Source organism: Fusarium oxysporum, chromosome VIII, assembly GCF_013085055.1.
Source record: "Fusarium oxysporum Fo47 chromosome VIII, complete sequence".
Taxonomy (NCBI): domain Eukaryota; kingdom Fungi; phylum Ascomycota; class Sordariomycetes; order Hypocreales; family Nectriaceae; genus Fusarium; species Fusarium oxysporum.
In genome coordinates this window covers 1,552,668-1,578,470 of record NC_072847.1, presented here as the reverse complement: position 1 = coordinate 1,578,470, position 25,803 = coordinate 1,552,668, and the positions used below count along the sequence as shown (strand labels likewise).

The 25,803-nt window shown below is 49.5% G+C and overlaps 6 protein-coding genes across 6 annotated transcripts; 2 read left to right on the top strand and 4 right to left on the bottom strand.

The window, feature by feature from the left end:
• Positions 1 to 326: 326 nt before the first annotated feature.
• FOBCDRAFT_142271 (ribonuclease H-like domain-containing protein) lies at positions 327 to 1,603 on the top strand (the record flags this gene model as incomplete). The annotated part of the gene is made up of 2 exons (XM_031188598.3): positions 327 to 521; positions 581 to 1,603. 2 exons carry the CDS (start codon positions 327 to 329, stop codon positions 1,601 to 1,603), a joined length of 1,218 nt encoding a protein of 405 aa, XP_031035863.3.
• Positions 1,604 to 2,029: 426 nt separating this feature from the next.
• FOBCDRAFT_47702 (CTLH/CRA C-terminal to lish motif domain-containing protein) lies at positions 2,030 to 3,732 on the bottom strand. Its single transcript, XM_031188599.3, has 3 exons — positions 3,550 to 3,732; positions 2,946 to 3,485; positions 2,030 to 2,891 (listed from the first exon to the last, which is right to left on the bottom strand). Exons 1-3 carry the CDS (start codon positions 3,598 to 3,600, stop codon positions 2,226 to 2,228), a joined length of 1,257 nt encoding a protein of 418 aa, XP_031035864.2. The 5' UTR covers positions 3,601 to 3,732; the 3' UTR covers positions 2,030 to 2,225.
• Positions 3,733 to 6,261: 2,529 nt separating this feature from the next.
• FOBCDRAFT_47682 (uncharacterized protein) lies at positions 6,262 to 7,535 on the top strand. Its single transcript, XM_031188604.3, has 2 exons — positions 6,262 to 6,983; positions 7,036 to 7,535. Exons 1-2 carry the CDS (start codon positions 6,398 to 6,400, stop codon positions 7,371 to 7,373), a joined length of 924 nt encoding a protein of 307 aa, XP_031035869.1. The 5' UTR covers positions 6,262 to 6,397; the 3' UTR covers positions 7,374 to 7,535.
• Positions 7,536 to 8,936: 1,401 nt separating this feature from the next.
• On the bottom strand, positions 8,937 to 10,672 carry FOBCDRAFT_205185 (uncharacterized protein; the record flags this gene model as incomplete). Its single annotated transcript, XM_031188615.2, has 4 exons — positions 8,937 to 9,700; positions 9,753 to 9,989; positions 10,049 to 10,501; positions 10,552 to 10,672. The coding sequence occupies 4 exons, from the start codon at positions 10,670 to 10,672 to the stop codon at positions 8,937 to 8,939; spliced, it is 1,575 nt and encodes a 524-aa protein (XP_031035880.2).
• An 8,549-nt stretch (positions 10,673 to 19,221) lies between these two features.
• On the bottom strand, positions 19,222 to 24,088 carry FOBCDRAFT_229294 (ABC transporter type 1, transmembrane domain-containing protein). Its single transcript, XM_059609802.1, has 4 exons — positions 23,442 to 24,088; positions 20,541 to 23,378; positions 20,386 to 20,489; positions 19,222 to 20,335 (listed from the first exon to the last, which is right to left on the bottom strand). The coding sequence occupies exons 1-4, from the start codon at positions 23,748 to 23,750 to the stop codon at positions 19,342 to 19,344; spliced, it is 4,245 nt and encodes a 1,414-aa protein (XP_059465604.1). The 5' UTR covers positions 23,751 to 24,088; the 3' UTR covers positions 19,222 to 19,341.
• A 280-nt stretch (positions 24,089 to 24,368) lies between these two features.
• On the bottom strand, positions 24,369 to 25,788 carry FOBCDRAFT_229291 (uncharacterized protein). The gene is made up of 3 exons (XM_031188624.3): positions 25,190 to 25,788; positions 24,891 to 25,138; positions 24,369 to 24,837 (listed from the first exon to the last, which is right to left on the bottom strand). Exons 1-3 carry the CDS (start codon positions 25,538 to 25,540, stop codon positions 24,543 to 24,545), a joined length of 894 nt encoding a protein of 297 aa, XP_031035889.2. The 5' UTR covers positions 25,541 to 25,788; the 3' UTR covers positions 24,369 to 24,542.
• Positions 25,789 to 25,803: the final 15 nt, after the last annotated feature.

Here is a 25,803-nt window from a genome sequence, read left to right as displayed (position 1 = left end):
CCAGACATTGGCAACCCCTCCAACGCTCCCGAGGCACTCGTACCAGACAGCCCTCCAACAGAAACAAACACTTCCCTGGACAGAACCACATGCCGCCGCCGCAACTTAGGGGTTTTGGCGGGGGGCCTGCTGTGGCAGCGCCATACCACCAGGGTGGCTTCCCCTCCCATGCCCAACAACAGGGTGGCCATTTAGGCGGGAACCAGTACCTGAACGCCAACACACAGCTGGGACCCTTCTCTGCTGCCAACAGCAATGCTTTTACGACAGCCGGCCTCAATGGCCAGGGGTTCGCCGATACAGGATTTGGTAGTCAAAGTGCAAGAATGGGTTTCCATGGCCCTGCAGCCGCCCTACAACAACCACAACATGGGCAGGTTCACCAGAACATGTTGATGGAACACCCAGGAATCAGGACACATCCTAACAAGGGTAGGATACGGGAAGTATGGAAGCACAACTTGCACGAAGAAATGGCCGTATTGCGAGACTTGGTGGACAAGTATCCTTACATTGCGATGGTAAGGCTTGAGGAATGAGCATCATTTTTGAAGATGTGCTAATCAATGGGTGTGAAAAGGATACCGAATTTCCAGGTGTCGTTTCAAGGCCCATGGGAGGATTCAGAGGGAAGAGCGATTATCACTACCAATGCCTACGAACCAACGTCGATATGCTGAGGGTCATCCAAATAGGGCTCACCTTCTTTAACGAAGACGGCGAGACCCCCCCTCCACGGCCCACAAACGATCTGAAGCTTGGCACAGCCGCTCAAAGGGCAGCGACTAATGCTCCTTTCCCTTGTTCGTGGCAGTTCAACTTTAAGTTCTCATTGAAGGACGACATGTATAACGAGAAATCGATCGAGTCACTTCAGCAAGCCGGGATCGACTTTAATGCTCTCGAACGTGATGGCATTGATCCTCATGAGTTCGCCTCCCTTCTGATTCCTTCTGGTCTTGTCTGCTTCGATAACGTCAAGTGGATATCGTTCCATGGCGGTTACGATTTCGGCTACTTGACCAAGCTGCTGATCTGCTTACCATTGCCCAACGACGAAGTCGATTTTGACCACAAGATGAAGCTCTACTTCCCCACGACGTACGACGTGAAGCACCTCATGAAGCACGCCATCAGGTTACACAACTCCGGCCTTCTTACACCCAGCGATCCCAGTAGCACTGAGATCCTGCAAAAGTTTGAGCATAAATCTGGACTTGAGAACATTGCCGAAACCCTCAAGATTAAACGTGTTGGCTCTGCCCACCAAGCAGGCTCTGATTCGTTACTCACCGGAAAGGTCTTCTTCTCTATGCGCGATAAGATATTTGCCGGTGATATTCCTGATGAGCATGTTGGCAAGGTCTGGGGCTTGGGCTTCCCTGACTCAAATTCCAGCCTTGTCATGTCAATGATGAACCAGCAAAGCGGCAATGATGGGCAAACAAATGGCAACGGACCTAGCACCCCTAACACGACAAATGCTGCGTTAGCCACCACCCCAGGACCACAAGGGCATAACGGCACCATCAACACTGGGCCTATGACTCCTGGTGGAGGCGGTGGTGTATTTGGCAACTTCGCTTTCGGCGGAAACCGATGAGAGGCTCATCCCCAAGGGCTGTTACCCCACTGGGCGGGCTATGGACTATGCCGATAGTATTAATGTTTTCTATGCCTTGCATTTTGCTCTTTACCATCAACCTATTCCTCTTTCGTTATGACCTTTCATTATGCCAAAAACATAGTTATTGGTTTCTCTACATGAAGTGGGTCTATACAATGAGATATCATACCTCTATGCTACCATACTCTTCGCTTCCCGCTCCAATGCATTCTGCCTAGGTTTACGATTTTGATATAATGACTTTCGGAAGTTTCAGGAATCCAATGGAGAAAAAAAGGGACCGGTAAGGACGGTTGGGAGGGGATCATACGTGTCAGTTGGTGTCGGCGCCGCTGTTGTATACTGTATTGTATGGTTAACTAGGAGTTGGCACCTTTGAATTTGAGCTTCGCAAAGTTGTTTATTTTGTCCAATTTTAAGTCGTGCTATGACATGATGCCCGTCAAAGATGGATGGCAGCGCTATGTCTAAGCCACTGGCTCGCAGTGACTTTGTATTGTACAATGTGATGAAAACCGGAACACCTATCCATGTAGTAAACGCCAATATCTAACCAGAAATTTCTCTTACGCATCATCAGTCCCCAGCGATGAACTCTTTACGTGATATAAACCTTCTTCAGTGACTCAACTGGGAAGATATCTCCTGTCCGGAGGTCCTTAACCTGATCAGAAGGCAAATTATTCTTCCTCGCCTGTATTTCAAGGCGGTCCCTTCCATAGACGCTACCATTAGGCAGTAGCCTGAGATCGTGCTCTACATGACTCTGAGTATGGTGAGCGTACGGCACATTCCGGGCAAGCTCATTGAGTTCAGTGGAACAGATGGGACAAACGCCGTGGCCGAGAGTCGAAGCTGCTGCTGCGATATCGGATGTGCTTTGGGCAGATGGACTATCTGATGAGTGCATTGGGTCCGTGTGGCATGCAGGTGTTTTGAGGGCTGATAGACCAGAAGAGAGTGCAACGTGAAGGAGTGGGACTGCAGGGAGGGCAAGGAGTTGATTGTGGGTTGTTGTGAAGAGGTTGGCAAGGTCAGCCCAGCGGGAAGGTTTATACAGATCTCCATAGGGAGCGGCGGTAGATGCACCACCAGGGGGAAAGGCAAGCAAACCACAGACCTGCTGAACTTCTCGGGGGAATGTGGCCCGGTAAGGAATGAGATGTTTCTTTGCGTGAGCAATGGCTTCAGTGAGTTTGGCCGAGGATTGCGAGCGGACCAGCTCGATATATTGTTGAAAGCGAAGCATGAACTCGAGCTTACTCTGCGAATAGTTAGAATGTGGATATTGAGGCGGTTTTTAGAATAGGCAACGTACCTCCATCTTCCTTAACTCCTTCTTGTTATCGGTGCACCAAGCCAGAGCTTCAACCACGCTCTGCTTCAGAAGAGAATCTCTGACACGACTTGCAGCAACGAAGGTGTCGATATCAACGAGATCGGTAATACCACGCTGCTCGGCCAGCTCCTTTGCAGTGTCATTGTATCCATGGCGAAGCAGGTAGTCTGCCAAAAGGCGATCGAGCCTCTTCCTACTCCATGTTTCGTACTTAACGTCCTCCACCGTATCCATCTTGTATAGTTCGTCGAGATGTGAGATGCGGGCAGCTGTCTGTGTATGCAGACGAGCCTCCTCAGCGGCGCTCGCATTGAGTTTGCGCTTCAAACCTCGCATGCGGGACACCATTGCGTCGATGTTACGAAGGACATCTTGCTGTGATGCGCGGCCGGAGACGGCAGCGGTGGCTGAATCTTTGAGTAATGTCTTTAGGGCGGCTGTGTCTTTCTCGATTGTGAAATGGGCCGTGCGGAAGTTCTTTCGAAGGAGTTCGGAGGGGAGGCGAAGCAAAGGTTGGTCCTGACGTCGACTATCAGTTATCATGGAGAGGCGGTGATGGGGCGCTTGGTTAAGCCGGACTTACAAGCAGCAGATGCTCGTTATGTCTGATCTGGGAACTTTCGTGATCGCCCATTATGAATGTTTGCTTGTGGAAGGGATAAATCGACTACTCAGATAGTAAACAATCGCATGTAGCGCCCGTAGAAGGCGGAAGGCTTATTAAGCTCCGATGATTGTGATTGATAAGTCGTTATCGTGAGTGAGGTGAAGTCAAAGTGAAGTGGGTTGTGTCATGAGGTGGGTGCTCCAATGGAAGCTAGGTACGTACCTCCTAACTGTGCAGTGCATCATGCAGTCCTCTACTCCCCGTCCCGCCTTCGGAAGATGGGTATGTGGGGCCCCGTCTTGGGAGTGATTCCCGCTGTAAGCGAAGAAAGAGAGAGTACCTTATGAAAAGATAGAACTAAAAGAGAATTTACCTTAGCTATATCTCTACGCAGATATTTGCGTACCTGCCTAAGTGTAGGTAGGTCCTCGTTCAAATGTTATCAGTTGCTTAACAAAGAAACAACAATATTCGGAGGAAATGCTACATACAAGACTAGCGTATCGACTTCAACCTTGTGTTCGTCATCAGCCTGCATCTGGTTCTGGTATGACAAGATGCCTTTTATGCCGCAAACCATCAGTGGTCCGTTCAACACAGAGTCGGCTGGCTGCATGAAGCAAATAGATCATGGTGGAGAAACACGGTATCGATTTTGATATCTCACAGTTGAGAGGCTTGAGGATCGTACTGGATATGCACTGCAGACTTGGCTCCAATACACGAACGTCTCTGTGGCACCTGGGCTATCCTTGCTTGAAGGGAAATGAGTGTATTCTTGGAATCAAAAGTCAATATCAGCATTGTTATGAAGTGACTTCTAATAAATGTGTTTGTACAGTTCGGGCCTTGATTCACAGCATATTGCACGTAGAGCTGAACCTGCTGAGGCCCCTAGAACCAGCTCCTGTGTCAGACGAGTCCAGATTGGATCATCTGTCGCAGATATCTTAGGACGCAACCTGTTTCACCTCTCGGCGTCAAGTGATGTACGTGGGATGGGATCAGGTGATTACATGCCGGCTCCTCATGTTCTAGTGGTGTGGTGTAATTGTGTAGTATTGTTTGTTATCCCTGAGGGTTCCCTAATTGGCCTGTGCTGTGTAATGATTCTCCGCATTTGGAGAGCTATACAAGCTGACAATGAGAGAGACAATCAAGTTAAGACAAGAGAGGATCAGGCTTATTATTGTATGATGAGAGCACCAAAGCATGACTATGGTTAGTGTTGAGGTGTATTCTTGGCTTTTTACAAGGTACCTTACCTTAGTTAGGTACCTAGGTATTGTATATAAGGTAGAGAGGTATAATCCTATTTATAGGCAGGCAACCGAGAATAGTACCTATGAACTCATCTCATATCATACAGTTACTCAGGTGCAATACAACTAACAACCAACTCCCTAGCACTTTCCACATTGATTCATAACGCCTTCGCCCTTTCCAGGTTCCTTGTCTGCCTGTTCCCCCCATCTCAGTGCTTATGTGGCCCACCTGACCCTCCTATTGGTCGCCCTCTCCCATCTAGGCCACTTATTTCGGCCTCAGGCAGCATCTTCCCCCCCTCTCACTCGCGTCAACTTATTTATCTTACCAGCCTCACCCACCACTTGCACGTGTTCACCCTCTTCCTCCGCCGCGTGACCCGACTCGCTCACTCCCAGTGTCAGTTCCCAGCTGCGTGTCCAGCCAAAGAAGCGCCCATTTTCGTCGGGGAGAGAATTCGTTCTTCCCCTTTAGTAACATAAAGATCCTCGCGTCTTTATCTGGACCCGAACGCGTATCAAAGACCCAGGATTTAGTCCTCCTCCTTTTTTTTATTTATTAAAAATCCTTTGTTGAGTATTGGTCCTGGTTCCGTTCATTTATAGACGCGAAGTTGTCGACTTATCAACTGGGACTCGCGCGATATCACGAGGTAGATCCCACCAAGGCAAACACGTGAGACGAGAAACTCGTGATCTCGCACGATCACGCCTCGAAGCACATGATCTGGGAGGTATGTCGCTTTCATGCATCTCATTCACTTCACGATACATTTGATTTAATGATCTGCACGACGACGCAACAATGCAACTCGAGTCTCTGCACTCAGAAATGGGCTTTTGCAAAGTATTTGCAGTCATGGAATGAGGCTTGACGATGCAACGCAACGCAATGAAATGAATGCATCTTGCCAAGTGGCAGCATCTTTACTGCTTGCTTGAATCATCAACACAACCACCATAGTTCACAGTCACAACTGTACGTCGCCTGCCATCATGAGCATCGCATAAATATACTCTTGTGCCTGTCCCGGCATCTTCCTTTGCGCGCTGTTTTCATCCCTCATAAAGAGTGGCTGAATCAGCACAGACGCATCGCCTCATCATGTCTTTCTCTCACGCTCAGTCATCGCGACTCTCACATTCACTCCTCAAGCGAGCGACAACCTACGATGCTTTCCCTTCTGTCCATGCCCCATGCAAAGATTCAAGCCCTCTTCGACAACAAGACTAGCGCATCATGTGCACGTGTTGCAGTTGATACTGGCACTGGCACTCAACCAACAGATGCTCAACCTCTTCTCCGTCACTCGCGGCCGGATCCCCTTGCTTTTCTCTCTCACACTTCATCTACCCATAGCTTAATTCTGCAGCGAGTTTATTCTAACTGCCCTTCCCTATCCAGATCTTTGATTGATTGTCAACGTCTCTCATCTGTGGCCTCGACATCATCAAACTTTGCACTCAGCCTCTTTAATCTTGGCGAGCGCTTTTGATCGAACAAACCCGTCTACCAAAAAACCACTTGTTTTCTTCGATAATTCTCTCACGACTGAACCATGGCTGAAGTTCTTGCCGAGCAGCCAGACCTCTCCAGCCTGACCGGCTCCCCTGGTCAGAAGCGGAAGCGCGAATCCGGCAGTCCTGATCTCGCCAGGAATAAACGCCCTGCCCCAGCTGCCCACATGTCTGCCGACCCCGCCTCCTTCATCGACAGTGCCATGGAGAGCCAGGCCGTCAACGCGAATGGCGTCAACGTCGCCGATTTCAACGCTCTGCAGCAGGCCGCCCAAGCAGATCACGACCACCCCGAAGCTCCGGATCCTACCAGTGCTACCAGCACCGCACAGGCTGCCCTCGGCATGTATCCCACCCTGCATGTTCCACCCTCGACAGAAGAGCAATTTGCAGCCCAGGCAGCCACTGATCCTGAGCATGGCCATGATCCAGCTTTCAACCCCGATGTGACACCTACAGTTGACAGTATTATGGAGCCTCCTCAAGTCGCCCCTCCTCAGCATCAACATACACCACCCAATGGTGTTCCGCATCAGCCACCACGATACAATCCCGCAGCCCCCAACCCCAAACCAACAGTCGGATCAGAAGAATGGCACAAGATGCGAAAGGACAACCACAAAGAAGGTATGGATATCTAATTTGTCGAATTGTCTTCAAATATACTAATTGAAAACAGTGGAGCGTCGCCGTCGGGAAACCATCAACGAAGGTATTAACGAGCTCGCTAAGATTGTCCCTGGTTGTGAGAAGAACAAGGGTTCCATTCTACAACGGGCAGTCAGCTTTATTTCCCAGCTTAAAGAGAACGAGCAACAAAACATTGAGAAGTGGACGCTCGAGAAGCTTCTCACAGAGCAAGCTATCACAGAGTTGAGCGCTTCCAACGACAAACTCAAGCAGGAATGTGAGCGTCTGTACCGCGAGCTCGAGACTTGGAAGCGAGTGGCACAAAATGCAGGCCTCGAGCCTCCACAGCCCAAAGAGGAGAACACAACTGCCAATGCATCGAGCTAGAAGCACTATACAGCGTTGGCATTCTCCCCTACCTCGGACTTACCTTCTTCATAACGTATACCCCTGCCTAATCCCGTCTAGCAAATGTTCCCTCGGTGAATATTTGTTACTCAGCTCGGTTGTGTTTTTGCATGTTATTTTGTTTTTATTTGTTCGCGGGATTCGGGAGCGACATTTTCCCACAACCAGGAGAGAGCAGAGTATCAAGAGAGTTCTTCTTGGTGCATCTGAGTAGTCTCCTCGCGTGGTTATGTTGTCTCCGATTTGATTTGATTCATTTGGTTTGATGGTTTCAAGTAGCTTGGCGTTGGTGGATGGATTCACTCACAGGTCAGCAGAAGGTTGAGGTAACGGATCTGCTTCACTGTGCGATACGGTACAGTAGCTTGAGTGTTGAACCGAGTTGATAGAACTTTTCTTCATATAATGTGCCTGCTCATGCATATTCTTTTGTTCATGATTTTTCCGAGTGCTGTATTGGAAAACAACCTGGTATAATTGATCATGATAAATTCTGCCCTTGCGCTGAAGCCTGTCCATGATTGTTATTCATGATTTTGCTGCTGTGGAGCAAGGAATAGTCGAATTGTGATCGTTATTGCGTTGAAACGCTAGATCAGGTCTTGTTCAACTGAGAAATACACAAGGAAATAGTCCCCCCTTTGGCCCTCCGCCGCCTCTCCCTACACCAAGATGTGCAGCAGTTCTCGTGAGCAGAATCTCCTCACTGTCTTGTTCAACCATTCTTCATTCAGAGCTGAAATTAGCAGGAACTGACCTAACAGACCCTATGTATCCACGAAGCAAGTAAGCTGCAAGCTGGAACTTGAAGTATAATATGTAAGATTCCTTCGCCCAATATCTATTCCACATTGCTTATGGATATGAGAAGTTCTCATTTCCCATCCCCCTGTTTCATAACCCTATTTCATTGGACTCGGTAAATCGTCCGCATGTGGACATGATGAATGAACCACTGCTGGTAAACGTGTTCGCCGCCGTTAATCGTGATAGCGTTTCTGGTCGTCAACATAAGAATTTCGTAGCCGTTGTCCCAACACCCATGAGCCACCCTCATCTACTCAGAGCTAAGCAGTAATTAACAATTCGGAGCATGTCAATGTCCACGTTGAGCGAGAATGCACACCATAGAAATGCCAATCAGGAACCACCAAGCCCACGGGAAAACAAAACTTGATACCGAAAATGCAGGCACACACAATATAGTTTATCCCAAACAAGACGCTGTGGTCAATCGCAAAAAACAAATAAACCATCCCGAGATTGTCCTTAAAGATATATTTTGGGGGTATCGAATCAAGTGGCAATCATAGCCGCCCACCGTCTGAACAAAATGAGCAATCGTAACAATGCTGGTACCGGTATTCGGTGGGAACTGTAAACCGAGAAACAGCGAGGCTGTAACAAACCATCGCATGATCTGTTCTGATCGACCTGTGCTGTCATACCAGGCCCAAAGTCATGCATAATCTATAACCATATGAGAAAAGCAAGAATGTGTCACGGGCTGTATATAAGAGGTGACGTCAAGTCTGGCATAGTCTAATGCATCGCATGTCGCGGTACATCATCCACCTTGACACCGGGCAACCCTCGACTGTCCTGAGACATATAGTCATAGCCCGGAGTCGGATGGACCTGTGACGGTTGTGCCACACTTCCTGTTCGGAACATAGTAGGCTGATTGGGGTCATATCCCCGCGTGAGTCCATCGAACGAGGCATTCATATATGGCTGAGCCTGATTCATGGGAACCCCGGGGCTGACAAAAGCGGTCGCTGGCGGATTGGCTGGCTGTTGAGTGAAGGTATACATTGACGTCGAGTTTGGCGCTGTGGAACCCGGCTGCCATTGCTGGGTGTATATCGTTGTGCCATTCTGTCCTGCGTAATCTGCTGAGGCGCTGAAGATGGATGAACGACGTCCAGAATCATGTGCAGCAGGAGGCACACCCATATCTATACCGAGGTTCCCGCTATTAGGGTGGACCGCAGGTTGACCATTGACCGGCATGGCGTTGTTCTCAACAAAGCCGTGCTGGTCTGGAGCCATGTCCTGCATCATCGAGTGGTTGTACTGGTTGCCTCGTACAGGTAGCTCTCCACCGAGGAAAGGTGTGCCATGCAGTGAAGCACCTGAGCTGTGGCTGTTTGACGAAGGCATCATACCAGGGACTGCCGCCAACTTATTTGGTTGCACATCTTGGTCATCCTCTTCCTTGGGAACAGGCCCGTCGTCATCGTTACCGGATGCATACGAATCAAGCATCTTGTCGTCTGCCATGACAAAAACCTCCGTTGTCCCATCTGCAGATCGAGTTAGAATCCACCCATCCAGCTTCCGCAAACGGAGACTTACCAATCATCCCGTCTTTGTAACGTTCCTGTTGCTTGGCCACTTTGAAAATCTCATTGAGAAACGGTCGCTTCTTCGCATTGGCTGGATTATCCTTGTCCGCGAAAAAGCCTGAAAGAGCCTCGATCGTAATCTCCTCCAGCTTCTTCACGTTGAGATTTAGCTTTTGAATGTCAGGGTGCTGAGTCTTATTGGGCTCCACGATCATTCTGAGGATGTGGTTAAGAAGATGAACTCGCTCTGGATTGAAGTTTGTTAGAAGAGAATATGAGAATACTCAATCAAATGTTGAATATTACCTCGTTTGTAGAGATGGTCTGGCTCCTTGTGCCGCACCTTATCCTCCTTTGTTGGGCCCCAGGGCTTGGGCCACCAGTCGGGTGCCTTCTCGTCGCTTCCCGTGTAAGGATGTGTAGACTGCTTCTTTGGCTCCACGGCCTTGACCCATGCTTTTGCTATGAGCTTGCAAGCCGTTTGCTGCATGTTTTTGAAACGTTGCTCATAAAACGTCCAAAGCTCCGTGGGATTTCCAACCTGAATACCCTTTCGGATTGTTGTTGATACAGTCATGGGCACTTCATCTTCATCAATGATGGGGTGGCGAGCTCTTGGTCTTTTCCGGCCTTGTCGTGCTGGCGCTTCCCAATCGTCAAACTGAGACATTCGTCGGCGGTCCATCATACGATTCCTTGGAAAGTCCATAGATTGCTTGTACCCATCGAATGCGAAGTCATCAACGACAGGGCTCGCACCTAACTTCACGTTAGCCCTCTGATTCATAACTGGGCGGAAATCGACTAACCAGAATCCAAGCGGTCCATAGCCCTCAAGTATTTTTCCATATCAAAAAACTGTTTCTCGTAACCACTTCGAGGTCCGGAGGTACTAGGGCCAGAGAAGGTTTGAGGGCTTCCGTCATCCATTACTACAGCCAAGAAATAGTGTCTGACCGATATCCCACAGTCTCGACGAAGAGCATCGGCGATTTGCTTTAGCCTTATGTCAGCGAGGACTCCAATGAGCACGTTTGAAGGTTGTTACCATTGGAGGCTGTCGTCTATGCATATCTTGAGCCTCTGGAAATCGATTATCGTCAACTCCATCCCCGACAAATCTCTCTGGCAGGTAAGGATGATGAGGATGGCGGGAGAAAGACTCCCTGGTCCAATCTCTAACCATGGTTCTAGTAGCTGTTGATATGTACGACTTGCCCGAGTTAGTTGTCGATAGCCTACGAATAACCAAATACACTCGCAAGGCAAGTGGCCAAGCGCAAGCTAAATCTCGGTAAAAGTTTTTGCCACCGGCGTTCAGTGTCAGATACTGATGCTGTATAACGACAGACCCAATGGAAAATCAAGGGCCTAGCACAGCTTGTAGCACTGGGACATGTCGTGATATGTAGTTGGTCAGTCGATATATAGTGACTCGAGTCCTGAGTGGATGCGACTCGGACAAGATTTGAGACGGTCCGCAAGGTATTATGCTGCTCAGCAGAAAATTTTCAGATCCTTCAGAAAAGTGCAGTTCGAAGATAAGAACAGACTAGGAATGGTGTTAAGAGGCTCGTCGACTTGTATTAGTTTGTCTCGGGCGAGTGGGATCCCTGGAAACAATGTGATGCGGCTCAGGTTGGGTGTTGTAGATGGGCTCGGGAATAGTATGGGGGTGGTAATTGGAGTAGTGTGTGTGTGTGCCAGGGGGACGCCTTCAAAATGATGAATATCGCCAATTCCAGAACTGGTGGGGTTTGGTTGCCAGAACAGTATGATCTGATCAAGTTGATGATTTCCAGGGAACAAATCCTCGCAATACAGGCTGTTCGAGATCCTTCTCCAGACAGGATATGTCGTGCCGAGCTTGAAGTCGATGCGTGGAGTTGCTCGTCAAGGGTTGAGTCTAATACAATTAGATATGCTGTCGACTATATCCAGCCACAGCGAGGTTGCAAGTGCAGAGTTAGCCTATCGTCTCGCGAGAAGTCGAAAAGTGAGAGGTGTATTCCAGGAGAAAACTTGAGCTCCAGTGTTGTAAACTGTGAAAGGGTAATCTGAGCCAGGGCCTCCGAGGTAGTTGTTGTGCCTTGACTTGAAAGAAAGGGTTTACTAAGAGTCTTGGTCGAGGTCAAAATGGCGGTACTGTCTGTCGAGAGAGGGCTTGAGAAATAGTGGCACGAGGAATTGGTGTTCGTCGTGACGCGAAGGCGAAGTGAGAGATAGACAGATTTCCGATGTTGATAAAAGAGGATGAAGTGATATGACAAGGTTACAGAATTGGAGCAGACGTAAAGCCGGGGAACGAGGGATGAGTCTATAGGTCCCCGCACTGCCTTCAGTAGATGGATGAACGTTGTCTCTCTTCTCAAGGCTTTAGTTCCGGGGCAGGCAGCTTTCCGTGCCGTTGCTATCCCAGGGTGGGCGTATCTCAATCAGCGAAGGAGAAGAGAGATTTACAGACACCTCTTGAATGAATTAGAATGGAAGCAGACGACAGGGACCAGCTTTCTTTGAAGTGCATACACGCATACACACCAGATGAGTAGTAGGGATCAATAACCAATGCTGGATACGTGTAGGTAGCAGTGTGTAAGTCTCCGATCTCAGGCCGTAGCTACCAGGTATCCGCCTGGTCAAAGGGTGGAGGGGTCAGAGGAGAAAAGGGGGTGCGAATGCACGTCTTTCAAAAGAAATGGAACACCCAGCTGTGGTGGCAGCAGCAGGTCGACAAGAAGAGGTATTCAGCTATCACCCAGGTCGAGAAGCCAAGGGTGGGAGAAAGGCAGGGAAGAGTGTAAGGGCCCCTCATCGTCAATGTCGCACAGTACGGGGTTGAGAGAGCATGATACTAGCCACTCAAGGTCAAGGCAGTCTCAACTCGAGCTGTACGGATGCCAATCCCATGATCCACAGAGCTGGCTGACAGGGCTCATTTCAAGGGTGTTGAGGAGAAGAGACGACGGTTGGCCCACGCTTAGCTCCGACGCCCCCACACGCGGATGGATCTGAATGTGGTTTTAGAAGGGACAGGGCATAGGTGCCAAATAGTATCAAATCAGATACGATTCTCCAAGATGAGATTTGCATGGCTAGCTGTGTTGTTGACACAACAAGCTGAAAAGACTAGTGTTAGTGTGTACATTGCTATAATCTGGACTCATAACTGCAGAGTCAGATTGATGATCCAGTCGTGAGCGGCACCAGCATCAAGCTCGCAAGAAGGAACTCAGTCGGCTTGAACGACAGGGGTTATGTCAACGATGGCTGAAATGGTGGGCCCCAGACTGAGGGTCCAATCAATAGTTGCTCGAAAGGCCAAAAGTCCAAGAAAGAGCAAAAAGCAATGCTATGAGCGAGACGCATGACTGAGGCGATTGAGGCAGTACTTTGTGCTAATGTGAGACACAGAGAGTGATTAGGGCGGTCTTCGACCCAGCCAAAAACACCAAAGCGATCCAGTAGTGCTTAGATTGACTAGCAGCCTGCCCGGATACGCGGTCGTATTGCATCATCCTCTTGAGTCTCAATTTTTGCTTTTTATCCAGCGGCGGTTTTGGATTCCAAGGCTAAAGATAAGTTTGTGGTCATACCGTGCAATACTGTTGCTCTACAGTGGCCCATGGCTAACCGAAAGCCTAAGAGGTTTCGCTCAACGTTGTCCGTTGTTTTTCAAGATATGCAAATGCCAAGTCGCTGGTTTGATGCGGTGAGTGGGAATGCTAATATGATGTGCCATTCTCCAGAAATGCAAACCGGGGACTGTTCGGAGTGACCTAACGAACGAGGTTGCTGTAAGTAGATGCATTGCTTGTTCTATCTTGTGCCAGGAACGGCTCGGATAAGAATCCGTCAAAATGGATGTCGACTCTTGCAGATGCTTTCTATTGCACTGTACAGTACATGGGGGCCGCTCCATATCTAACAGCCGATGCTAGCTGCGATGGTGTCAGGCCGTGAACCTGAGAATGTTGTAATGTCTGCATCTGTTTCTCTGATCGCACAGCTACATCATTATGTATCGATTGTTGGCTTGACGAATTGTGCCCGCTAGCCAGCCACCAACCGACGAACCGTAAGGTTGATTACTGGATTTGTCTCGGTGGTCAAGATGGGTCTGCTCTGTGAGTCGTGTTTTAGGGTCATGGGCTTGGGAAGCTTTTCTCAAAACGTGCAACCCTGCAGGACTGGCTCATGCACTATCACCCAATGCAGCCAGCGGCAGTGGTACAGTGCAAAACCTACCGAGGTCTGTACAGTGCAATACAGCAGTAGTTGTAGTTGTAGGTAGGTAGGTACCTTAGGTAGGTATGTGCTTATGCAGATGCAGACGCAGGCAGACGCAGACGAGAGTTGACCATCACCAGCTCCAAGCGAGATCTCAGATTAGTTACGCTTGGGCACTTTGTAGAAAATGACGGGCGGATGAGCGACCAACACCAACGTGGACGATGAAACTAAAATCCTGTGGCGGCCTTGGTTTAAGTTTTGGCCCATCGTTTATAGCTTTTCTGGCCAATCGTATGTGCCCTATGCTCCAGAAAAAGGTGGGTGGCCCAAGTGCCTGCCAAAAGGTGCCTGGGTCTGGTCGGGCTTGCCCTGGACTATTTCAGGTAGGTAGGTACCATAGGGATGTAGATTCCTGATTGCCCTGAACCTTCCTGCCCTGGACCTGGACCTAGACCTACATAGACCTGATCAGCCAACCAACAGGGAAGTTAGTTCCTGCAAACTGCAGAGCAACCTGGAAACAAGGTGCTCAATCTTCATGGAGTGGCTCGTCTGGTGAGCAAACCACCGCACGAAAAATCTTTATTGCCGAGAGACAAGTGCTGACCTTAGCACGTACTTTCGTCCAGCGAAATTCCAGAGAAGCCGTAGCTGATATCTGAGACGTTCATGCCTGCCGCTTACCTAGTACCTAGGTACCTTAAGTAGGTGCCTAACTTAAGGTATGGGCCAGATCCGGATTTCTTTATCCATACACACAACTTCAGAGACATCATCGCAACCGGACAGACCTCTGCGAATTGGGTACAGTATCCGTCGCAACGCCCGCAATCCAGCCAGCCACTATCACCGCCGCATCGTGTTGTTCGCTGTGCTCCTGTAGTAAAATCTACGCTTCAAGAGAAGAGTCATCGTTTGCGCAGCCAAAACTGGCTTATTCGCGCCCAATTAACCAAGCTTAGGTTCTCGGCCGAACCCGACTTCATCAACCAAGGTCAACCTAGACTTTGGACGATGGACAGGCGGGACGCGAGCGGTACGGCTCGGCTCCTCTATTAGCCTTGCAACCTGCAGTCAGTGGAGGTCGACCCCATCAGCCAGATCCGCTCCCATGGCGTATTGCTAGCCCAAAGAGAGCAACAAAGAAGAAAATTGTTATCCCAATCTAACCCGCCAACGCAAACTGTTCTTGGCAGTGTTGTCCTCACAGCTACAGTACTGAACCTCTCTGTTCAAGATCACCCTACAAATTTACCCAACAGAACTCGCACACTCCAACCATCCATTCTATACAGCCAGCGGAGAATGCATGTCATTCGAAGTTGCTAGATGGAGGTTCGCCAATCAGCAATCAGCAACAGTCTCGTACGTTAGCCCCCATCAAGTCCTCCTGCAACAGACGAGATCATAGCATTGCTCTATGCCTGGGCATCAAATTCAGCATTGGCCACTCAAGACCTACTGTACAATGCGCTTTTGCCAGCAGCCGGTCATCAGTTTGCAGGGGGGCATCGGTAGCTCCATTTACAGGGAGCGGGAAGGGCACACACACGCACACACACATTGCACATTCACAGGCACGTCTGCGCCCTCGTTGGGCGATGCCAATGCATCAGCTGCAAGAGCAAGGATCGCACAGTGCATCAGCCACCACCTTTAACCCCATGAACGGCTTTTGCTCTGCTTGAATGTGTGGAGTCTGAAAGCGCATGTCAGCACAACTTAGTCAGGCAAAGAGGAACATGATTCAAAAACAGAATCATGAGCCCATAGAGACGTTGGCAATTGTCACATTGTTAGGCATAACGCGAATGAGTCCAGGAGCTGGTAGCTGACATATGTCGCCCCGGCACGAAGAAACAAGAAAGCGGCTAGCTAGAGTTTCCAGCAAACCCTGTTGAGTATGCCAGTGCTTTCCTGGAGGTTGGCAAGCCGTTCCACCCCCTCAGCCTTGCACATATGTAAGTGAAAAATAACGTTTCCCCTTTGCCCTTGACAATCTTGACCAACAAGAGGTCTGTTATCGGTGTTATAGAGAAGAACCTTCAAATACGGTACAGGAAAAGCATACATACCTTACCTTACATAGTCATGGATGCGGATCGTTACCTAGCTCATTGGACCTGCAGGCGCAACATTATCTCGCGTTTCGACCATGTGTTCAGAAGCAATTATAGATTTCTCGGGGAAACTACACTAGTTAGTTTCTCATTCCTGTACGGCACAAGGCCAACATGTTTGTTTGTTCATGCTGCCAAAGACTCGACAACGTTTTTCTTGCCACTTCGTGTCTCAGAACTGCAGAACCCCCCCGCATCGGCAATCCACGAAGCGTCTCGCTCATCAAAGAAGAAACCGCCCATGGCCATTATCACTACATCCCTGACACGGTCCAACTTTCTAGTCAGCGATTCGATGTTAGTGGGACCGATCCACACTGTCCTCAAGCTCCCAGATGACACAGGCTGCCGGACTGACGCCCCCACGCTTATTGCTTTCGTTTAGGATACAGCACCGAGCCTGGAGTCAGGCTTAGCATTGATGCAATAAATATTACTTGTCGCCAGCAGCGGAAGCTTCAACGTCATGGGCCTTCCCGTCGATCCTGTGTCCATTCCTTCTGGAAACTCTACTTTGCGAGGATGCTTTGATTGGTCGTGTTCCTCTTAAGCTTCATCGCGAGGCTAATCTTGACCACATAAGGACAGCAGGTAGTATCGAAGAACCACCATGATGTACATAAATAGGTAGTTTCACAACGGAGCATCAGTCCACGGATCAGCAAATGCCGTGATGCGGCTCGGCTTGCTTGCCAACCTAGCGAGCACCTAAAACGTACCCCAAGATTGATCTCTGACTGTTCAATCTGGCTTCAACTCGCCACACGTATATCTTCTCTCCCTGAGCATTGCCAATACTGCTGCTTCTGATTCCACCTTACGAATACCTCTGCATCAGCAAGTTATTCTCATGTGCAAGTGACCGTCGGCGAGCTAAAGATCAGGCTTTGCAAGGTCCTCAACACTCTTCAGGTCACAACAGACGCATCCTCGACGCATTTACACAGAGCAAAGCTAGAACTTTTGCATGTCTAGCCAGTCAAGTTTCTATGACCTGCTCACCTCCACGGCGGTCCAGAAATGCACCATACGGATTGTGCGGGAATATTGGGTTGGACTCCGCGCCCCATTCCTCATCTCCTACATGTGATCCCTGTCTTGCTTCAGATGGGAAGAGTGAAAGAGAATATTGACATTTAAACCTCAAAAGACATTTATCAGGCGAGTCAGGCGTCTCATCACGGGCCTGCAGCATCGCCCCCAGCATCTGTTGATCCGGCCAAATTTGGGCTGTCTCCGCGCTTAACAGGGGCGTCGGTTCACTCACTATACTCAAGCACGTGTCTGGCTACTACTCATCGTTACCAGACATGAACTTTAGTCATTTGCGAGTTTTGAACTAGGCGTCTTGTGGTTATAGTCCTAATGACAAGTCGACATTCAGCGGAGATTTGGGTCCAGTTCTCTTTCAAAGCAACGTCAACGACGTATCAGGTCCGTATGTACCTGGACTGAATTGCGACGGAAACCATACCAGTCGGCCATATCCTGACTTCAACCTTGACTGGCAAAAGAAAGCATATCTGTGTATTCAAGATTGATTTCGTTGCCCCCCAGCTCGACAGAAAAATTCATTTGGGGCTTTACGATGACATATATTGCCACTACCACGCCCACAGCAGAATCATCAGTTGGATAACACAAAGTGCCCTTGGCTTGGCGCGCAACGAAACTAGCCGCGCTAGATCCAAGGCACCACAGGCCGCCGAAGCTATGGGCTCCGGCAGCGACGTTCTTTGACGCCGGAGAGACGGCTCCGGAGCCTTATCTTGAAGCCTGGAGGTTAACATGATTGACATCGGCTGGCAAAGCCTTTAAGCCGATAGAATATTGTAATTGCGGTTCAGGATCCCTTACTGATTCCTGCTGCTCTTTTTTATGCACTGACGCTTGACCATCTCGAGAGAGAACTTCTCTCGGCGGTGTTACTGGTATTACATAGCTGTTACCGTTTTTTCGCTAACATAATTCTCCGTGTTGCACGCACTGTACTGTGGCTACCCCAGCATGTAACGTGTCAAGTCTCCCTGGTCACTTCGATGCTTCATCAGATTTGTCCGTGGGCACCTTCTAGAGGGCCCCCCTGCTACCTCAACACCACCACATCCGCTCTTGTCCCTTGTCACCGGGGATAAGCCAGCAATAGCTACGGTGCACGGTCGCTTCGCGAGTCTTCCACCGTCAGCGTAGGCTTCTCTCCGTATTTCCCGAGTGGCTCACAAGATATCCTGCTGTGCATCATCACGGACAATCTGTGCCTCTTGGCCACTCGATGCAATGGACGAGTGAGTGCATGCAGCATTGCATGGTTTGCTTTGCTTCGCTTCGTGATGTATGCAAAAATCCCTCCTCTTTTATTTTGCTGTTCTTTTATGTACAATTTCAATTATGACAGGTCCAATACTAGGTGTCTGTCTATTCAACTTCCAGCCCAGCTTGCTTCATGAGCCCGTAGAATACACCTTGCTTCTTGAAAAGCTCGGCCGGACTATCAAACTCGACCACCTCACCCTTGTCGAGCACCACCACACGATCGCTGTCCAGGATGGTGTTGAGACGATGGGCGACGGTAATAATGGTGCGGTTAGCGAATAAGGGTGACCGAAGGGTGCTCTGCAGCATAGCGTCGGTCTCAACATCGACTGCAGCGGTGGCCTCGTCCAATACCAGGATATTGGACGGAGTGAGCATCGCGCGAGCGAGCGAGACGAGTTGTCTCTGACCCTGAGAGAGATTGGAGCCTGCAAGGCAACATGTTAGCAGTTGAACAAACATGCATGTGAAAGTCGGTTGTGATGTGAATAAGCCTGATATCTCAGGACCCAGGCTGTTGGTGCTGCTCCTAAAGGGCAGACCACGGGACTTCGTCCTCATGCGAGGCGAGCAACTAAGCACATCTGATGTCTTCGAAATGGCTGCAGAAAAGAGACTGCTCATTATCGTCGGCAAGGGCCAGATGTTTAGCCACACCACATCAGATGAAGCCATGGATGTTGAACCAGATGCTCGGGTGACCGGTGAGAGAAATCGCAGACCGGTCAAGAAATGCCGACAGAAAGCGCATTGCCGTGCGTGAACTTACCTCCTTCGTTAATCTTGGCCTCCAGCCCACCATCCATGCTCGAAACGTGGTCCTTCAATCGTGCGTGCTCTATAGGGAAATACGTCAGCAAATGTTACACAACGTGCTGACAAAACATTCGCTTGTCTAAGCAGTGCATGGGTGTAGTAGGGTTGCAATGTCGGCGTTTACTTACCCAACACACTCCAAAGCTCAGTGTCATCATGGACATGGCCAGGATCGAGGTTATCCCGAACAGTGCCTTCAAAGAGCGCTGCATCTTGAGGAATAATGGCCAGCCTTCGGCGCAGATCGAGCAAACCAATGGAAGACGTGTCAACATTATCAATACCAATATGGCCCGTTACTGGTTCGATGAGTCGGAACAAGGCTAGAGTCAGAGATGACTTGCCTGCACCTGTGCGACCCACGACACCGATCTTCTCATGCGACTTGATGTCAAGGCTGATGTTCTTGAGCACCAGGTCCAAACCCTCACGGTAACGGGTGCTGTAGTTGACGAAATCAACCTCGCCCTTAGCAGGCCACGAGACAGGGGGTCTGTTCTTGGCGATGATCTCGGGTGCCTCACTTGGTAGGGCTGCATATTCGAGGACACGCTCTACTGACACAATGTTGGTCTCGACTTCGACAGTCTGACGAACGATCCAGTTGAGAGAAGTCGTAATCTGCAGAGCATATGACATGGCAAGGCCGACAATACCAGATTGGATGGGCTTGTTGCCAGTGACGGCGATGATAGCAAAGCCAGCAGCAGCCAGAATGACCACAGCACCAATAAACTCGAGACGAACGGCCAGCCAGCGATTGGCGCTGATTGAAGGGAAGTAAGCACGGAGATTAGCATCGACACGCCATTCGTTCTCGAGCTCGAATCGCTGCTGCTGTCGGAATGCCCGAATGGTTGAAATACCCCCAAGGGACTCCTGGAAATGTGCATAGATGGGGCTACGGCTCACACTGTCGAGTCGTTTGAGCTCGCGAGATGTTCGGAGGTAATATCTCTGGATGTAGTAGTAAGTCAGGGCTAGCGGGATGATCAATGCGACAAATGGTGGTGTGGCGAATGAGATAACGACCAAGGTGAAGCCTGACTTGGCCGCATTCACAAATAGCATATTGAAAGTTCTGGCCAAAACCTCATCGACCCGGTAAATATCACTGTCAATGGATTAGTATCGACCTTTGATCTCCCCAAAGTATATACTGACCTCGAGAAACGGTTCAGGATACGACCAGCAGGCGTTGTATCAAAGAAAGACATGGGGGAGCGGAAGATAGCGTTGGCCATGCGCTCATGAAGCTTTCTCGATGCCTGTTGCTGCGTCAGTGTTTATACTCGACATGATCATGAAAAATCACCAACCTCGATGGAACAGAAGATCCAGAGCACAAGGGTCTGAATGACAGTGAGAGCGGACGCTCCGATACCAAAAGCGAAGTAGATTCCGAGATACTTGCCAACATTAGCGTTCGACTGCTTTTCTTGGTTTTCTCTGGACCACTTCTCAAGCCAGAAATTACCACCGATTCCGGCAGTCTGTGCAGCAATAAGCATGAGGAGATATAAAGCAACGGCATAAAGGTTGTTCATCTTGGCGTATTCACCGTAGACAGACCACTTGACCTTGCCTTGCTCTAAGTGCTCCTTGGCTTGCTTGGTCTTGGACGAACCACCGATTTCCTCGTCTGTCAGCTTGCCTCGTGGACCTCTGAAGCTTGCAGTACTGGCGCGGCGCAGGGTTGCCATGCTGCTTGAGCGAGGCTTGGCCCCAGCACCGGTCTTGATAGGAGCCATCTCGGGGACTTGTTCCTGTGCCTCCTCAAGCTCTTCCTTGGCCTGGCCCGAGTCTGTCTCGATGATTGTAGCAGCCTTGCTGCTTGAAGCACTGGAGCTAGGTTCACTGCTGGCATTGCCAGACTCGTGTCCGGCTGTCTTGAGAAGTTCGGCAACGAGACCCTTCTGAGCAACCAATTCCTTGTATGTTCCTCGCTCAATGATTTGGCCATCCTTGAGGAGAGACACGTAGCTGGCCTGACGAAGGACAGCAATGGCGTTAGTTGCAAGAATGCGAGTCTTTGAAGCCAGCAGACCACGGGTTCCGAGTACATTGTCGATAATGTGACGGCCAACATGGGAGTCAACAGCAGAAAGAACGTCATCGAGTAGGTAGATATCCGCACGAGCATAGACAGCACGAGCCAGTGATACACGTGCTTTTTGACCACCACTCAGGGAGATACCACGTTCGCCAACAACAGTTTCGTCTCCATCTGGAAGCTGTGCAAAATCGTCCAAAAGAGCACACGCCTGGACAGTCTTCTCGTAAAACTCAGCATCATATTTATAACCAAAGATGATGTTCTCCTTGACTGTAGCATTGAGGATCCAGGTTTGCTGCGACGCGTAGGCAACAGTTCCTCGTACTTCGACGTTACCCTTAACCTTCCACATATCACCGAGAATGCTCTGAAGGAAAGACGACTTGCCAGCACCAACACGGCCAACGACACAAGAGAGTTCTCCCTTGTAAGCGGTATAATCAATATCAACGAGAGTGGGCTTGTTCTCGTGACGGCTCCAAGAGAATGTACCATCACGGATGATTATGCTCTCCTCGCCAAGTTGCTCAGGGGCAGGCTTAATAGTGATAGCGTCGGGTTGAAGCTCTTCGGCGGTAAGGAAGCTGGTGAGACGTCCAATGGCGACAGAGGCTTCGACGATGGAGGTGATGACCATTGGAAGAATGGCAAGAGGGAAGGTCAACAGGTTAAACAGGGCCAATGCAGGGAAGACGATATCACTAGTGAGCGGCTTATCCTGGGTCAGAACAAAGACGGTGAAGGTTGAACATGACACGAAGAAAGGCGCAGTAGTCCAAGTGAAGTTGGCAAAGGCCTGAGTGGCACCAATCTTTCGCAAGTTCTTCAGTTCCTTTTCGTTTCGGACGAAATTGAGTTTGTTCATAAAGGCAGAGCCCCAAGCATACAGCTTGATGCTCTTCATATTGTTGATGATCTCGTTGATCAAGCGACTTCTGGCGTCCTTATTCTTCATCTGCTCCTTTTGCATGTTTTTCATAATGCGAGCGACAAATCCTTGAATTGGCATCATAATAATCATGACAGCAACACCCGCCATCATAGACCAGCCTAGCAGATTATAGAGGGAAACCATGCAGATGATAATCTGGAATGGCGCAGACCAAATTTGCTGAGCGAACTGGGTAAGATCCTGCAGACGCTGGCCATCAACCGCCATGTAGTTGACAATGTCACCGGTACTCTTTGAAGCCCTGCCCTCGCTTGACAGGCGTAGGGACTTGCGGTATATGGCTGAAGACAAACCACCTTTGATACGCATTCCCGTCACAAAGGCAAGCTGGAAGTACTGATGAACCATGGTGGTTTGCAGAACCGCACAAGCGAACATAGCCAAAGCGATAGCAGCGCCCTTGATAATAGGCTGAGGAGTATTGTCTTCCTCGTACGACTTCACAAAGGAGATGAGAAGCCGAAGCAGCTGGGGCTGAATGTACTGGGCGACATCATTTGCAACCTTGAAGATAGCAGCAACACAATAAGGGCCGCCATATGCCTTGAACAAAACTCTCCACAGCGAAGGACTCTTGTGGTGTTCCAACTCGTATTGCCAAGCTTGGTCAAAGCGAGATCCAGTGTTCTTGGTCTGATCATCCTTGGCAAGAGCCCAGAGGTCCTCTTCGGTCAAATACACTTTGTAACCATATTGCATCATTGGTGTCATCCAGGAGAAGGCGAGTTGAGAAAATGCGTTGGCGTATTCAACGGGACATTCTTCCTCTTCCTCGATGGCTTCATATCCACTCGGCCGAGAAGTTCGAGGCCACAGCCACTCCACGAGAAACTCTACAAGAGACAGCCCAACTCCGACGCAGTAAACAATGAAGTACGGTAGGTTGGAGTCGTAGATTTGCTGCGAGATAAGAGATCGGAGCTTGACGCCGAAGGAGATGAGGAGGAAGAGCCAGTAGAATAGGGCGACGCCGCTGGGATATCGAATACGCGAATGCTCGATCCATTGAATAGCGAAAATGACAAATAGTGACAGGATAGTCAAGAAGGTCGTCAAGACTCGGAAATCGCCATACCAGATATGGGGCATGTAGACGATTTGAACGATAAGCTGAGCAATGACGTCGACGATGATGACGGCGAGGAGAGACTGAGACAACAAATCAGCTCAATTGAACAGAATAGAAGTAGAGAAAGGCGCAGAGGAGTTTACCTGCTTAATGTAGAAGTGCGCATTCTTGGTCTGTCCCTCTTGTTTCTGCTTCTTAGCGAGCAGCCACCAGACAGCGAGCGATCCAAACAGAAGGCCAAAAACAGACACAGCAGAGATCCAGACGTCGATAAAACAAGGTGTAAAATCATAGCGATGGGGACTTAGGGGCCCCCATCCTTCCGAATTTCCACACAGAGGTTGCTTGAAGGGGCCGGTAGTGAGATAGTTCGCACCAAGCTCTCGCAGCGGGCGGAAGCCAGTGAACGAGCCCGTCTCGAAGAGAACCTGTTGCTCGTTGTAGAGAGCCATTGTTGCAGTGGATGCTTCTCAAGGAGTTCGAGGTATCGAAAAGGTTTCGCGCGACAGTCACTTCATGCTAGAGGGACGTGTCGGATGTTTCGTAGGCGACAGAAGCGATGGCGCGTCCTTGGTGACGATGATGGCGACGGGATAAGATTTTGGAACCTTAGCTCGGGAAGCTCAATGTTAGTACAGTACGTACGTCAGAGCGAGTGCCGTGAACCGGAGCAAGGATCGGAAACGGCTCGGAGGACAAGATAGAGACAGAGACAGTCTCAGAACGGACAAAACAAGCCCAAACCCGAATCCGGTCACCTCAGGCGAGAGTTGAAGGATTGAAAGAAGAGGTTGAAAAAGAAAGAAAAAAAAAAAAAGGTTCTGAACTTCTGGGCGACTTCCGACAGGCAGAATCTCGTCGAATTGACAGGCCCTTGTCGTGGTTGGTAAGCTGGCCCCCAGAATTTTGCTGCAAACCCAGCATGCGCGAACACCCAAACATGCACTAACAATGCGATCCTGGGCACTAGACCAGGCTGAAGCTGCTCAGTGGGGTTGCTTACTGATCGCAAATGGAGATAGTCTACGGACTTTAGGTGAGATCACTTCCCAGCCAAGGTCGTCTTACCCTGGAGCACAGAGTTTGATTATCATTTTGGTTGTTTGTGCGACTAATAGCTGTACCTGATGCTTTCTATGTATCATGTTTATAGATCACAAGCACGTCAATTGCTTGTGCAACTCTTAGTCTTCAATATGTTCACTCTTGTTCGCGTGATTGCCAACACGCCGTGACAAGCAATCTCAACCAGCACGAGAAGTAACTTCGGTTTTCAACCACTCGATTACCGTCTTGGAAAGCCACTCCTGCGCTTGGGGTTGATCAACGGTATGGCTTGCGCCAGGAATCAGCCCCGATAACCGACTGACAGCCGGGTTTAACGCCTTATACTTCTTGTTGCTCGCAGCCTGGTCGATGCGCTCTGGGACGAACTCGTCCTCAGCAGAATGGAGAACTAGCACTGGCTTATTGAACCGAGACCAATTCCTTTCAATGACATCATCGGGTAGGTCTGATGAAAAGTAATCATCGTCGCCGCTGTTCATCAGTTAGTTCATATCATCCTCATAGCTGGAAACCGTTGAACGCACCCTTTGCTCGCCAGAGACTGGAACCGATACGCCGAAATGGGAGCTCCCAGAACGGCAGGAATCATGTCAAAAGGCATACAATCACCGCCTTTGCCCTCAGAAATCATCTTTGCGGCGAGATCAAGACTCGGCTGAGGATCCGGGAAGATCAAATCCAGTGTCTCACGATCCGATACCGGACCTTGCATAACGAAGCCATCGACAGGTTCGTTGTTGTGCTTGGCATAATTGGCATACTCGATGCAGTCCTGCAATTGGTCAGAAGATATATAAAACGTGGCGACAAGGGAATAGATTACCTGACAGCCAGTTGAGGAACCAAATAGGACGATCTTTTCCTTGCCAATTCCTCGCAGATACTTGACCAAAGCAGAAATGTCTTCAACATCGTTGGAGAGGCTCGAAGTGCCAAAACCCGAGAAAGAGCTTCTCATGCGGAATTCGATAACGGAGAAGCCCAACTCCTTTACTTCCTCTAGGCGCTGGGCTAGAAGCCGGGTATAAGGAATAGTGTGAGGTCCATCTGTAAGCCCACCGATGAAGACAATGGCATTAGGAGCTGAAGTGAGACCAATTTCATAGGCGGCCGAGCTTCGACACTTGGACTCAAAGGGATGGACAGTGACTTGGAAAGGGCCTGAAGGGGACATTTTGGCAGCTGATGCAGAGAATTTTTGCGATGATAGAAGATGTCGTGGTATTTGTCCCTCAGAAGAAAGAGAGGGGAGCTTTACTGAAGGACTGTTGAGGTATATATAAGCTTATTTCCTTGGCTCTTACTGGGATCATATCATTGCACACTTACTCGGAGATCACTAAGAAGGCTCAGATCGCAAAGAGAATCTATTGTGATTTTGTGTTTAGTATAAGCTTCCTGATGGTTGTTGCAGGCATCAGATTCCTGAGAAGTTGA

What these genes read in the sequence shown, in the direction of transcription:
- FOBCDRAFT_47702 (XM_031188599.3), bottom strand. Translation starts at nt 3,600, where the DNA reads ATGGGCGATCACGAAAGTTCCCAGATCAGACATAACGAGCATCTGCTG. An exon ending in ATAACGAGCATCTGCTGCTT is followed by an intron (nt 3,486 to 3,549) that starts GTAAGTCCGGCT and finishes AGTCGACGTCAG; the next exon opens with GACCAACCTTTGCTTCGCCT. An exon ending in AGGAGTTAAGGAAGATGGAG is followed by an intron (nt 2,892 to 2,945) that starts GTACGTTGCCTA and finishes AACTATTCGCAG; the next exon opens with AGTAAGCTCGAGTTCATGCT.
- FOBCDRAFT_47682 (XM_031188604.3), top strand. Translation starts at nt 6,398, where the DNA reads ATGGCTGAAGTTCTTGCCGAGCAGCCAGACCTCTCCAGCCTGACCGGC. An exon ending in AAAGGACAACCACAAAGAAG is followed by an intron (nt 6,984 to 7,035) that starts GTATGGATATCT and finishes AATTGAAAACAG; the next exon opens with TGGAGCGTCGCCGTCGGGAA.
- FOBCDRAFT_229291 (XM_031188624.3), bottom strand. Translation starts at nt 25,540, where the DNA reads ATGTCCCCTTCAGGCCCTTTCCAAGTCACTGTCCATCCCTTTGAGTCC. An exon ending in GTTCCTCAACTGGCTGTCAG is followed by an intron (nt 25,139 to 25,189) that starts GTAATCTATTCC and finishes GACCAATTGCAG; the next exon opens with GACTGCATCGAGTATGCCAA. An exon ending in CAGTCTCTGGCGAGCAAAGG is followed by an intron (nt 24,838 to 24,890) that starts GTGCGTTCAACG and finishes ACTGATGAACAG; the next exon opens with CGGCGACGATGATTACTTTT.
- FOBCDRAFT_229294 (XM_059609802.1), bottom strand. Translation starts at nt 23,750, where the DNA reads ATGGCTCTCTACAACGAGCAACAGGTTCTCTTCGAGACGGGCTCGTTC. An exon ending in CGCACTTCTACATTAAGCAG is followed by an intron (nt 23,379 to 23,441) that starts GTAAACTCCTCT and finishes TTGTTGTCTCAG; the next exon opens with TCTCTCCTCGCCGTCATCAT. An exon ending in GGATCTTCTGTTCCATCGAG is followed by an intron (nt 20,490 to 20,540) that starts GTTGGTGATTTT and finishes ACGCAGCAACAG; the next exon opens with GCATCGAGAAAGCTTCATGA.